Genomic DNA, 14,484 nt, shown 5'->3' with positions numbered 1-14,484 from the left:
CCCCCCCCCCCCCCCCCAGTAACTCTCAACAGGGACTTACGCTCCTAGTAATCCCAACCTAACAGTGGATTACACATGGCTAAATACCAGTAGATGAGCCTTTGGCTGGCGTAAATGCTCGCAACTAAGGTTAGGCACAAGAATGCCGAGTATTCTGTAATGGGTGTTCCACGCAGAACTGCTATTATGGAATTTACACTTAGCGACCTGTATCTTGGCACCTATCTTAAGGCATCCTTTACTGAATCCACCCCATTCTGTCTCCATCAAGCCTTTGGCAGAGACCAGTCGATTCTGATCAACTAGAAATGGAAACTTGCTTGGAGCCAAGGATGTTTACTTTGTTTTGATTTATGACTGCGTCAGCAAACTCCTGACCTAAGACTCATTAACAGCCTGCCAGGCTTTAATAACAACAAGGCAAGACGTGACATTGCAGATAAATTGTTTATTGATAAAGTCGTTTTCCTCTTGACATGCTGTTTGTTACCTGTTTGTTACCTGCATACCTGGATTTTTTAAACATTGCATGCTAGACTTTGTAAAGGCTAGGCCGAGACTCTCCTTTCACGAGGATTGAGAAGTGATTCATCTTCTGTCACTGTCTGTAATGCACAACCTTTTCTGATGCACTGATTACAGTGGACACTCTGTCCTGCCTGTTATCGGAAAAACAATGAGGGAAGCGTTTTAGAGGAATGGGAGGCTGATTACTTACAATCATCTTGTCAGAATCTTACCATCTCTATTGTACAGCTTTTCGAACTCCTGCTCAGCGGCTCCCATCGTCTCATTGCCCAAATGTTGCTTGCAAGTGAATTTCGGCAGCTTGTGTTTTCATAGCAGGGTCAAATCCGAGCGACTACCTCCATCTGCTGCTTGTTTCAGGCACTGCGAGGCGTAATCTGTTTTCGCTTCTGCAAACTCAAATGGGAGAGAAAACATTCTGCTGGACAGAATCTGAAGGACTTACATCACATTGCAGAAAACCTCAGGTTGCAATAGAGTCACTCCTGATCTGAGTCCTGCTTAGATGAATACACTCCTGCCCACTGGAGTTCGACATCCTGGGATATGAGGAAACAAAAATTGGTGTCTGGTGGATGCCTTGAGGCTTAGGGATCCTTTTACTAAGGTGTGCCGAAAAATGGCCTGCGCTGTTTTTTTTTTTTTGTTACATTTGTACCCCGCGCTTTCCCACTCATGGCAGGCTCAATGCGGCTTACATGGGGCAATGGAGGGTTAAGTGACTTGCCCAGAGTCACAAGGAGCTGCCTGTGCCTGAAGTGGGAATCGAACTCAGTTCCTCAGTTCCCCAGGACCAAAGTCCACCACCCTGACCACTAGGCCACTCCTCCACTGTTGCTACTATTTGAGATTCTATATGGAATGTTGCTATTCCACTAGCAACATTCCATGTAGAAGTCGGCCTTTGCAGATCACCAATGTGGCCGCGCAGGCTTCTACATGGAATGTTGCTAGTGGAATAGCAACATTCCATGTAGATTCTCCAAAAGTAGCAACATTTCATGTAGAATCTCCAATAGTATCTATTTTATTTTTGTTACATTTGTACCCTGCGCTTTCCCACTCATGGCAGGCTCAATGCGGCTTACATGGGGCAATGGAGGGTTAAGTGACTTGCCCAGAGTCACAAGGAGCTGCCTGTGCCTGAAGTGGGAATCGAACTCAGTTCCCCAGTTCCCCAGGACCAGAGTCCACCACCCTAATCACTAGGCCACTTCTTCATTCCACTGTTGTAGGCGCATATATTGGACGTGTGCAGGTCCATTTCTCAGCGCGCCTTTTTGGGGGCCGAAAATAGATGTGCGTCAGTGGCGTAGCTATAGGTGGGCCTGGGTGGGCCAGGGCCCACCCTCTTAGGGCTCAGACCCACCCAACAGTAGCACACGTTTAGCTGTAGCTGGTGAGGATCCCAAGCTCAGCTAGCTGAAGACTTCCCCCCTGATGGTAACGAAAACGCTACTCTCCACGATACCAGCACCTGCGCATGCTCAGTTTTTCAATGCATATCTGCTGCAGACTGCCAAGGTGGAAAGAAGCGTTTTCCCGCCAGCTGAGATGTTTTTTTTGGAGTGTGGTAGGGAGGGAGTAAACTTGGTGCTCACCCACTTCTAGCTTAGGCCCACCCAAAATCTGTTGTCTGGCTATGCTTCTGATGTGCGTCAAAATAAAAATTGGCGTGCGTCTATTTTGGGCCTGAGACTTTACTGCCACTCATCGACTTAGCGGTAAGGCCTCACACGTTAACTGGGCGGTAATCGTCAGCACGCGTATGCTACCGATTTCCACCCGGTTAGTGCCGTGCAGTAGAAAATAAAAATTATTTTCTGCCACACGTATTGGAACGCACGTAAAAAATGGAATTACCGCCCGGGGCACGCAGTAGCCGGGTGGTAGTTACAAATTGACGCGCGTTGGATGCGCATAGCTGCCTACGCGCCTTAGTAAAATGGGCCCCTCGATTACAAAGTCCATCCTTGCCTATTTACTTGTTTATTCGTATAATTGACGTTTGCTCACGCCTTTTTAGTTGGAGCTCGAGGTGAGTTACATTCAAGCATTCTAGGTATATCCTTGTCCCTGCAGGGCTTACAATCAAAACTCTGACGCTATTCTGAATAGCACCATACGTATAGCACTGGAACCAGGGGCGTATCTGCGTGGGGCCATGGGGGCCTGGGCCCCCGCAGATTTCGCCCTGGATCCCCCTACCGCCGTCAACCCTCCCCCGCCGTCACCATGGGCTACCTTTGCTGGCGGGGGACCCCAACCCCCGCCAGCCGAGGTCCGCTTCCACCTGCCGCTGCCTTTAAAAATATTCCTTCAGCTGGCGGGGGACCCCAACCCCCACCAGCAGAGGTCTTTTAAGTTCTTCTTCGATCAGACTCTGTTTCTGTGAGTCTGACGTCCTGCACGTACAACATGCTACGACATCAGACTCCGAAACTGGATTCAGCAGCTTTGAACAGCAAGGAGAACGACTGAAGAAGAACTTAAAAGACCTCGACTCGGCTGGCGGGGGTTGGGGTCCCCCGCCAGCTGAAGGAATATTTTTAAAGGCAGCGGCAGGAGGAAGCAGACCTCGGCTGGCGGGGGTTGGGGTCCCCCGCCAGCAAAGGTAGGCGACGGCGGGTTAGCGGCGGGAGGGGGGGGTCGAGAGGGTCGTCGGCAGGGGGGTCCAGGGCCAAATCTACGGGGCCCAGGCCCCCGTGGCCCCACGTAGCTACGCCACTGGCGCGCACGCGCCTGGTAAAACCCGAACGTGAAGCACGCATTGGTGTATGTTTTCTGTAGCCTAATATAAGTGTTTTAATTTTTTTTTTTCTGGATGCTTATATTTAGATGCAAGTAATAGACGCCAATGTGTGCTTTGGGGGATTTTTTTTAAGCATGGCCGTTCGGGTCTGCTGTTTCTCACGACCAAGGGCTTGCAAGGGCTTCCTTCTGCTTCCAAAAGCAATCGAAACCAGTACATTTTGCAGAAAGAATCATGAGAGAAGCAGGAGAATCATGGGAAATCCTCTCTTCCAACACCCTAACGCCTGCTCCGACTTGGCGTTATTTTTTAAAGCGGTAAGGCGCCTTTGTTTCGGGTTCCCTTTTCTGATCATTGGGGAGGAATACAAAATGACCTCATTTAAATGAGCTTGACTACATTTGCATGCTATCTGCGCTAAGGCCTGGCGTGCTCGTTGTTTGCTGCGCTAAACCCCTCTGATCATTCTATGCTAGTACGGCGCTAATGGCCTCTAGCGTTCGCGTTTACTTTTGATCATCAGGGCCTAATTTTGTACCTGAGGAAATGGAGGGTTAAGTGACTTGCCCAAGACCACAAGGAGCAGCAGCTGGATTTGAGCCAGGCGCTCACATCCCGACTGCTACTTCAGTACAAGATAATATATTGCAGATTATATCCACTTAGACACTTCTAACCCCATGCTGATCTCCAAACCACAGGAGTGGAAAGAACAAGAATGGCCCAGGCAAAGTCAAAGCAGCAAGAGGGGAGTGGGCACAGAATCAGGCTCTTCAAGGAACAGACCAAGGACGTCCTTTAATGTAGAAATGAAGTTTATTAAAAAAAAAGACCAAACAATGGGTCTTCAGAGTTGATTAAAGAGGAGAGGGGGGGAAGGGGGAGGGTTAATAGCAGGGTAAGGAAAAAGTAAAATTTGAGAATGGTTGTACACTTGTACTCAGCAATGATTGGTGTATACTGGTTGTCTAGATTGTGATAAACGAGATTGTATTTTCAGTGGAGTTCTCAATAAAAATGTTTGAAATTAAAAAAAAAAGACCAAACAAGGTACCATGTTTCAGCACTGAAAGTGCCTTCTTCAGGAGTCCGGTCTTTTTAAAGACCACAACGTTTTGTTTAAAGATTTATTGCTGAAGCCTTGGTCCACTAGGCAGTGGCGATCCTAGGTCGGCTGCCACCCGGGGCGATCCCCCCCCCCCCTCGGGTGCAGCAGCGTCCGTCCCCCCCAGGGTGCAGCACAACCCCCCTCCCCGGCGCATCAACCCCCCCCCCCCTTCGCGGGTGCATTCTTGGCTGCTGGAGGGTACAGAGAGCAGCCGCACGCCTGTCAGCTCCACTGGCTCCCTGCTCCCTCTGCCCCGGAACAGGAAGTAACCTGTTCCAGGGCAGAGGGAGCAGGGAACCAGCGGAGCCGACAAGCGCGCAGCTGCTCTCGGCACCCCCTCACACCTTTCACAAGGAGGAGGGAGTAGCACTCATTTCTTCTTCCAGCGCCGCCTCCAAAATGTTAGTGCCCTGCCCAATTCATGTGCCAGGGCCACCGAGAGACTGATTCACCTTGGAGAGGAAGCAGAAGGTTTGCAACACTCAAGTACTCAAAGCAAGAGAGCTGCAGCAGGGCCATTTTTTATTTCTAGATTTGGATTTATCACTTGTCTTTTCCAAACCTGAGCTCAATGTGAGTTACCATCAGGGACAGGAGTGTTGCTGAATATCCACATGGCAGAGATCTTCAAACCTGGTTAAAACTACTACTACTACTACTACTTAACATTTCTAGAGCGCTACTAGGGTTACGCAGCGCTGTACAAATTAACAAATAAGGACAGTCCCTGCTCAGAAGAGCTTACAATCTAAAGGACGAAATGTCAAGTTGGGGTAGTCTAGATTTCTTGAGTGGAGGTGCTGTGATTAGGTGCCGAAAGTGACATTGAAGAGGTGGGCTTTGAGCAATGATTTGAAGATGGGTAGGGAGGGGGCCCGGCGTATGGGCTCAGGGAGTTTGTTCCAAGCATGGGGTGAGGCGAGGCAGAAAGGGCGGAGCCTAGAGTTGGCGGTGGTGGAGAAGGGTACTGAGAGGAGGGATTTGTCTTGAGAGCGGAGGTTACGGGTAGGAACGTAAGGGGAGATGAGGGTAGAGAGGTAAGGAGGGGCTGCAGACTGAGTGCATTTGTAGGTGAGAAGAAGAAGCTTGAACTGTATGCGGTATCTGATCAGAAGCCAGTGAAGTGACTTGAGGAGAGGGGTGGTATGAGTATATCGGTTGAGGCGGAAGATAAGACGTGCGGCCGAGTTCTGGATGGACTGAAGGGGGGATAGATGGCTAAGTGGGAGGCCGGTGAGGAGTAGGTTGCAGTAGTCAAGGCGAGAGGTAATGAGAGAGTGGATGAGAGTTCGAGTGGTGTGCTCAGAGAGGAGGGGGCGAATTTTGCTAATGTTATAGAGGAAGAAGCGACAGGTCTTTCTCTGCCCTAACATCATCTGAATAGAAATCCAAACAGCTGTTGAATATTGCTTCTAGGTTCTAGCTAGATATCTTTTGCTTCTGCCAGTGCTCCTCTTCTGCACTGCTCCAGAACTATCCAGAGAGCATCAGAGCAGTCTGTAGTAGTTTTCAGTGGTACTATCTGAACAGTGCTGCCGAAAATCAACAAACAGCCCTGTTCAGAGCAGTGGCGTAGCCAGACCTGACATTTTGGTTGGGCCCAGAGCTAATATTGGTGGGCACTATACATACATATATATATAGAGAGAGAGAGAGAGAGAGGCATGAGTAGTGTTTCTTGGGATACTACAAATTACACAATGTTAAAAATGATGTAAAAAAAAAAAGTACTTAAACTTTTATTACCTGCAGTGCTTGTCTGAGCTCCTGGGCTCAAACGAAGAACCTTCCAGGCTCGCCTCCTCGCACTAGCTAGCTCAATGCTCCTCACCTCCTCCCTGTAACGCGCACTGCGTGCGTGCACGTGCAACTATTTTTTTTAGCCAGATGATCTGGCGGAGTGAGAACGAGGCTGCTGAGAGCGCCACTGCACAGATCAGCTGAGCGGGCGCCGTGGCTACGACGAGGCGAGCGCTGCCATTGAGGCAGCTTGGCTCCAAAACGAAGGATGTTGGATCATAGATGGGCGGGCCTGGCAGCGCGGCTACAACGAGGTGAGCCTGGAGCGTTGCCGTTACAGGCAGCTCCGCTCCGGAACGAAGGATGTTGGATCATGAATGGGCGGGCCTGGAGGGAAAGTGGCTGGGCCGGGGCCCGTCCAGGCCCACCCGTGGCTACACCCCTCAGAGGCACTTTACCAGATAGCAGGCTCTGCTGTCTGAATAAATGTGTTTAAATATTGTGCCTCATATTTCCAAAATGGGGTCATTGTGTGACATTCTGGGCCAAATGTACTAAGCATTTTCCTCCTTTTCCTGTTTTGTTTTGGGGTTGTGGGGTTTTGTTTTTTGCTTTTTCTTTTTTTTTTTGGCCCGTTGAAATCCTCTTGAATACTGTTTCCTGACAGCATTCATTTTTTTTTCTCTCCTCATAAATTTTGAATCATGGTTTTTGTAAAGTTTCAACATTTTTCATAGTTTTTATGTTTACCATTTTGAAATGTTTTAGCATTTCTGTTTTGGTTTTTCTGTTTCTGCTCAGTCCAAAATCACAATTTCTTCCAAGAAGCACTCCCAACCCTTCCAGAAATGTACATGCAATGCTCGCATGACACATGCATGCCTAGTGCATGCTTTTATTTTTTTGTTTGTTTGTTTTTATTAACCACCTTTATGAAAAGATTCACTCAAAGGCTCCTAACTACTACTCAATTACCTCCCTTTGTTCCTTCTCACCCTGTACTTCCCTCGCCCTTAATTGTCTTGTCCGTCTGTATTATTTTTAGATTGTAAGCTCTATTGAGCAGGGACTGTCTCTCTATGTCAGGTGTTCAGCGCTGTGTGCGTCTGGTAGCGCTATACAAATGTTAATAATAATAATAATATAACAGGTGCCATTTAACATAAAACTTACAATTTTGTTAACAGCATAACAATAGTAAAATGATCAAAGATAAACCTAAATACAATCAATGAGGTAAACTTGGAAACAGCACTTTGAAACCTTGTACTAGGACTAACAATATCAGAAATATTCACATTTAGCAGCACTGTAGAACAATTATAGAACAGAAATATTATTAATGTCAGTACAATACAGACAATACCATAACAGACAGCATGAAAGAACATTCAAATAACAGAGATGTAAAAGCATATATTTGCATATGTATTTCTATAGAGAGCAACTATGACTGGATCATGTGTATGAAGTAAGCAGGCATGCAAAGGGTCACAAAGCCCAGGCTAGTCACCCCCATGTCCCCACCCCAAGGACAGACCCTGGATAAAGTGAGCAGCGTCTCTGCTGAGCCAAACTGAATTCCGATCTGTAAATAGTTCCCTTAGATTCGCCTGGATCAAACCTGATTTGTTTAGTGAGGGAAATGTGTTGTAATATTAAATGTATTTCATTCCCGGGGACTCTGGTACGTTGTTTTATTTTAGGCATTCAGCATCCTTAAAGGTAAACACCATCAGTGATTACCTAACAACATAGGGGGGAGCACAGTTGCAGCCAGCCTAATATATAGGATCTGGAATGCAGCACTTGGGTAGCTAATGGCACTGACATTAAATACAAACATTAACATTTAAAGTATGGGTTTGTTGCAGCGGAGGAGTCCCTGGCGTGTGATAATCCGGGATTACCTGAAAATGGCTATCAAATACTTTACAAGAGGCTGTACTTGCCTGGTGAATCGCTAACTTTTATGTGCTACGAAGGATTTGACATCATTGGCGAAGTGACAATTAAGTGCATCCTTGGGCAACCTTCTCACTGGAGTGGATCACTTCCAATCTGCAAAGGTAAAAAGCATGGCCACTTTACATGGAATGCCGAAATGAAAAGCCACGCCAAGTATGGAGTAACGTGTGCACTGGGAACAGTAAAAGGAACCAGATGCTTTGTTCTTAGTAGAACTGGATTCTCCATGGAGAAGCTTGACTCTAGTGTTAATTAGCAGTGACATAAAAACATTGTTCTCTTCTGCACCTACAAATATAAAAGTTTCTCAAAAGCACGTTTATGGAGCAGACCCAAGAGGACCTGGGTTCTGCTCTTGATTTCAGGCTGGGGATGTTGTGGAGCAGGGACTGCTGAAAGACCGAGCCAAGATCGAGGCAGCCCACCACTAACCACCACCACCTCCCTGCCCCTTACCTTTCTGCACCTGTTCCTTCCTCGGTCTGCAAGTCTCTTGCTTCTGTGTGCTGGGACCCGGGTAATCGCATTAACGCAATTACCCGGGTCCCAATACACAGGAATAGGAGATAGACCAAAAGAACAGAACCTTGTGCCTGCCTCCAGAAGCCTTGCCCATGCGGGGCTCCTCTTGGAGACCAGGCCTGGAGAATCTTGCCAGCCCTCCCCACCACCACCATCACCACCTCTGAGGCCCTGTTGTGGAGGCCAGTAAAAATTCTAGTCATCACAGTACACCACTGGTTCTCAGCCCAACCATTTGGCTACACTAGATCAGTCTGGTTTTCAGGGTATATCCATGATGCAGACCTTCCCACGCTGTGGATCAGAACCCCAAATGGGATCACAAAACCTGCCTTTGGGATCATGACCTCGATAGGCTCTCCATAGGTGCATCATCATTCTGCATCTCCGGGGGGGGGGGGGGGTCACATAATTTTATTTGACAGCAATCATAGGGTCACAGCCACAAAAAGATTGGGGAGCAGTTCCATAATGAATATGCATGAGATGGATTTGCATATAATGGAGGAAATGCATGCCATAAAGAGACTGACTGGTTGTATCCACTGATGGCCAAAATATAGAACAGGAAAAGTTCTCTACGATGACGAATCACAGAAGGCAAAAGTAGAGACTAATAGACGATTCACCACTGGAGACGTGAGTCCAACAGTCTTTATTATATCAGAGATAACGACCCGACACAGGCCGTGTTTCGACACTAAAAAGCGTCTGCATCAGGGGTCAATAAATACACCTGATAGTTTGTATCCAGCATATTTTGTTTGGTGCTACGTGATCAGTGAGTTGACAACACATATACAAGTAGGACTCTTTGTTTTGCATTCATTACTTGGTGTATTTATTGACCCCTGATGCAGACGCTTTTTAGTGTCGAAACACGGCCTGTGTCGGGTCGTTATCTCTGATATAATAAAGACTGTTGGACTCACGTCTCCAGTGGTGAATCGTCTATTAGTCTCTACTTTTGCCTTCTGTGTATCCACTGATGGAGCAGCTATAGCCGCAATCCCCCTAAAGTTAGGCACAATGGAAGGGATTCAAAAACTGGTGCCAAAAATTCAGCACCAGAAAAATTGAGTGCTACGAGCCATTCGATAAAGGGAGAACATCACTTCTAGAACAGCAATTGGCGTGGATCCTGCAGCTCACTTTTGGGCACTGCAGGGGCGTAGCTATCATGGGGCCACGGGGGCATGGGCCCCCGTAGATTTGGCCCTGGAGCCCCCTGCCGCGACCCTCTCGACCCCCCCTTCCCGCCGCCAACCCTCCCCTGCCGCCGTCGCGTACCTTTGCTGGCGGGGGACCCCAACCCCCGCCAGCCGAAGTCCTCTTCTCAGCTGCGCGGCGTTGCTTGCTGAATGATCTGATCAAGTTTCGGTGCGTGCGCCTGACGTCCTGTATGTTCTACCTGCAGGACGTGAGACGCACACACAGAAACAGATTCAAACTTGATCAGATCATTCGGCAACGCCGCGCGGCTGAGAAGAGGACTTCGGCTGGCGGGGGCTGGGGTCCCCCGCCTGCAAAGGTATGCGGCGGGAGAGGGTTGGCGGCGGGAAGGGGAGGTTGAGAGGGTTGCGGCGGCGGCGGGGGCTAAAATGTGCCCCCCTCACCTCGGACTCTGGACCCCCCTCCTGTCGAAGTCTGGCTACGCCCCTGGGGCGCTGTACTTATGCCCTGCTTAAAAGCAGGTGTAAATGCCAGTGACCAACTTAGGTGCACTTCGGGCGAATTCTGTAAATCTGCACACGATGGTTGGTAACGCCCCTGGCCATGCCCCCTTTTCAGATAGGCGCAAAGTTAGGCACCGTGCTTTCTTGAATAGTGCACAGCGAGAAGCACATGCAGATTTTCAGGACTGTCAATCAACATCAATCAGTGGTCGTGAGAACCTTAATTATTGATGTTTCCAAGCTCATTAGCCAATTTATTTGCACACGCACCTCGGATGCACGGGCAAAGTTGGGTGCAGAAATTTGGGCAGGATGTATAGAATCTGGGGGAATTTGTGTATATATGATAGAGAATATTAGAACATACTCGCGTATGATGCGGGGGCCTCAGGTGGCACTCATTATAGAGTTCCTCTATATTTAAATCACCTGGACAGAAATATGTGGGGACTATATATCAAATACCAAAATCATGTCCCAAACATTGACATACTTAGCAGGAGATTTCTTCCAAACAATGTCCAACTCAATGTAACAAAGTATTTCCCATGATCTTGAATACACATTTATAGGGATTATCAGATCTATATGCATCTCGCAACCATCTGAACAATTTTGTTCTATCGTTATAAACGAAATGGCGCGGTGCAAATCCTCATAGAATCCCACTTTTACTCTAATATTTATTTACTTTTGTTCAAAAGGGTTTTCTCAAAGATTCTTAAGAATTACAACTTATCTTTAATGGCAGCAACATAGAAATATCAGGGAACCCCCGCGGTTCAGATGGTTGCGAGATGCATATAGATCTGATAATCCCTATAAATGTGTATTCAAGTTCATGAGAAATACTTTGTTACATTGAGTTGGACATTGTTTGGAAGAAATCTCCTGCTAAATATGTCAATGTTTGGGACATGATTTTGGTACTCATTATAGAGTGGCATCTTTCTCCCTTCCTTCCTCAACTCCCCTCCCCCCTCCCTTCTTTATTTGTTTTTCAAAAGGCGGCGGCAGCAGCAGCGATCCCCATACGCTGCCCTGCCGCTGGCACCGGTGTCTCCTCTGTACTGCGGCCTGCCTCTCTGATGTAACTTCCTGTTTCCTTGGAGGCGGGCCACAGTACAGAGGAGACGCTGGTGCCGGCAGCAGGGCAGCATATGAGGATCGCTGCCGCTTCTGACCTTTGAAAACAACAACAAAATTAAAAGAAGGTAGGCTCGGGGGGGGGGGGGGAGAGATGCTAGACCATGGCTGGGGGGAGGAAAGGAGTTGGCTGGGGGGAGGGCGATGTTGGGAGACTGGGGCACCATTTCATCCCTGCCTCAGGCCAGGGGCGTAGCCAGATGGTCAAATTTGGGTGGGCCTGAGCCCAAGGTGGGTGGGCATGGAATTCACATCCCCTTCTGGTTTGCTCCTCTCTCCACCCTTCCCTGCCCACAGACCCCAAATATTAAATACTTGAGCAGGTGGGGATCCCCAAACCCTGCTTTCTGAAGATTTCCTCCTCCTCCTCCTCGAGCAGCCAGCACTCTTTCAAACGGCAGCACTTGCCTCGAACTGATGCCGCTACCACCGGCTTGTCGTGCATGCTCAGTGCTTATGCATGTGTGAAAACTGAGCATGTGCAGAAGGGCCGGTCTCCAGGCTAGTGCCGCTGGCTGACATTTGGAAGAGCGCTGGTGCCCAAGGAGAGAAAATCTTCAGCTGGCAAGGTTTGGGGATCCCCACCTGCCACAGCAAGAGTGTCACAATTTTGGGTGGGCCTGAGTCCAAAGTGGATGGGCCCGGGCCCACCCAGGCCCACCTGTGGCTACGCCACTGCCTCAGGCAGCAGATTGCCTTGGGCCATCCTTGATGCACACTCAGGGCCGTGCCAACACAGTAAGCGAGGTAAGCACGGCAGGAGGGCGCCGTCCTCTGGGGGGCGCCCCGCCGCGCCATGCTTACCTCGCCCTCTCCCAACTGCCCGCCCTCTTCTCCCCCCCCCCCCAACAAGATCCCTTTTAAATTTACCTCCGGCAGCGAACGAAGGCGCAGCGTCCGTGAAGGAGGCAGCGCTCCCATCTCTATTAGTCTTCCCTTCGCTCAGTGTTCCGCCTTCTTCTGACGTCAAGGAAATGACGTCAGAAGAAGGCGGGACATAGAGCGAAGGGAAGACTAGAGACGTCGGGAGCGCCGTCTCCTTCACTGACGCTGCGCCTTCGTTCGCTGCCGGAGGTAAATTTAAAAGGGATCTTGTTGGGGGGGGGAGAAGAGGGCGGGCAGTTGTGACATGGCCCAGGGAGCGTGAGGGCAGCGATCACCTTCACGGGGGGGGGGGGGGGGGGGGCGTGCAACTGTTCGTCTGCGGGGAGGGGGGGCGCCAACTGATCATCTGCAGGGGGGTGCCATAGACCCTTGGCACGGCCCTGTGCACACTTATACATGTATTTGCTAAACCAGCGTGTTATATAGCACATGTGCACAATGAAGTAGATTCAGAAAGGGCATCAGAAATTAGGTGCAAAAAAATTGAGCACTAAGCCAATATTCTATAACGCCAAAGTTTGGTGCTAAAGCCATTATAGAACACTAATGTAAGTCAGAATGTGAACTCCTAACTTTCGGCTAATATAAATGCTGATGCCTGAACACTGTCCACAAACACAACAGGAGAAAATGCCTCTACAGAGATCCAAAAGAAACCAGAATCGAATAGAGGATGACCAAATGACGACCCGACGCGGATATGTTGCTTGACATTCTTTAATAGCAGCACCAGAGAGGGAACCCGACACGGGCCGTGTTTCAGCGGACACAGCCGCCTGCCTCAGGGGTCACAGATAATGCTCTATTATTAAGAGCCGCTATGTATATGGTCTGGTGCAGCGAAAGAAGCAGATCAAACAACTCTGTCGGCAGGCAGTACAGTGTACACTGGATGCAAGCTCGCAAAAACACTACCATGAGCCGGTAAACACTATCAGTATTCTCTAATCTTAGTTTATAAGTGCCTGATGCAACCCTTGACCCACCCATGTTCCTCCCATGTTAACACCCTGTTGCGGTTACGCAGGGCCGGACCTAGGGTCTCTGGTGCCCCCCTGCAGACTATGAGTTGGGCCCCCCCCCCCCCCACCAGCATCTCCTTTCTCTCTTCTCCCACCCTGCCCCTGTCCAGCGATTCTCCTTCGCCCCATCCCCCTCCCATTTATGGCCACCTGCCCGCCCTCTTCTCCCCCCCCCCCCCAACATCCCCCTTTTTCTTCTTGCCAATCTGCGTGGTTTAAGTCTTTTTTAATTTACCTCCATCCCAGCGGCCGCGTCATTTCGAAGCCCTGCCCGTCTCTAGCCTTCCCTCCAGTCGTGAATTTGTTCCCTCAGAGTCCCGCCCTCGAGGAAATGACATCAGAAGGCGGGACTCTGCGGGAACGAACTCACGAAGGGAGGGAAGGCTAGAGACGGGCAGGGCTTTGGAAATGACGCGGCCGCTGGGACGGAGGTAAATAAAAGATTTAAACCACCAAGGGCGGCGCGGTATGGCGGCACAGCACCGTCCTTGAAGGCAGGCGTCCCCTTGCGGTGCTTACCCCGCTTACCAGGTTTGACCGGCCTTGCAGTTACGTGCTGTTGAACTTAAGGATCTAAATTTACAGAATAGCAACTAACTGCAAACTTGTGCCAATTAATGCCATTAAGGGTTATTATTGGTAGTTAAAAACAATTAGCGCTCACTTACAAAATTAAGGGGTCCTTTTACAGAGCAGTGATAAGTCCAACGCAGGCTTACCGCTCGCTTTTTCAGGACTACTGCCGGCCCAGTGCGGCTGCCGACGGTAGTTATGCCCCGAGCGTGCACCATTTCCGTGGAAAAACAGAACACCCCCTCCCCCCCAGAAGTTGCTTGCGTGGCGGTAACCTGGCGTTAATCGGGCATCACCATGCACTGCCCCGGTTACCACAGGGTTATCGTGGGAGCCCTTATCGCCACCTCAATGGTGGCAGTAAGGGCTCCCTGTCGAATGGCCATGGTGTAAGAGTTCTCATGTGTGCGGGGGGGGGGGCTTTTTTACCTGCTGCGGTAAAAAGGGCCCTGGCGCACGGGAAAAATGTATCGTCGGGGGTGGGAGGGGTGGGAATATGCTTTACTGCAAGAAGGCATACATGTGGGCAAAGTATAGGCTGAACACGGGCGTGTCCCCCTTTAA

At 49.5% G+C, this 14,484-nt stretch overlaps 1 protein-coding gene across 1 annotated transcript in view; it reads left to right on the top strand.

Moving 5' to 3' along the window:
- The window catches only part of SEZ6L (seizure related 6 homolog like), a 181,633-nt gene that overhangs the window by 151,235 nt on the left and 15,914 nt on the right, over window positions 1–14,484 (top strand). Inside the window, exon 13 of the mRNA XM_030218263.1 lies at window positions 8,003–8,197. Within this exon, the coding sequence (XP_030074123.1) occupies window positions 8,003–8,197 (195 nt within the window). The remainder of the gene's footprint in view (window positions 1–8,002; window positions 8,198–14,484) is intronic.

Source organism: Microcaecilia unicolor, chromosome 11 (assembly GCF_901765095.1).
Source record: "Microcaecilia unicolor chromosome 11, aMicUni1.1, whole genome shotgun sequence".
In the NCBI taxonomy this organism is placed as follows: Eukaryota; Metazoa; Chordata; class Amphibia; order Gymnophiona; family Siphonopidae; genus Microcaecilia; species Microcaecilia unicolor.
Note: the sequence above shows the minus strand (reverse complement) of the source record. Positions and strands in the feature narration are given on the sequence as shown.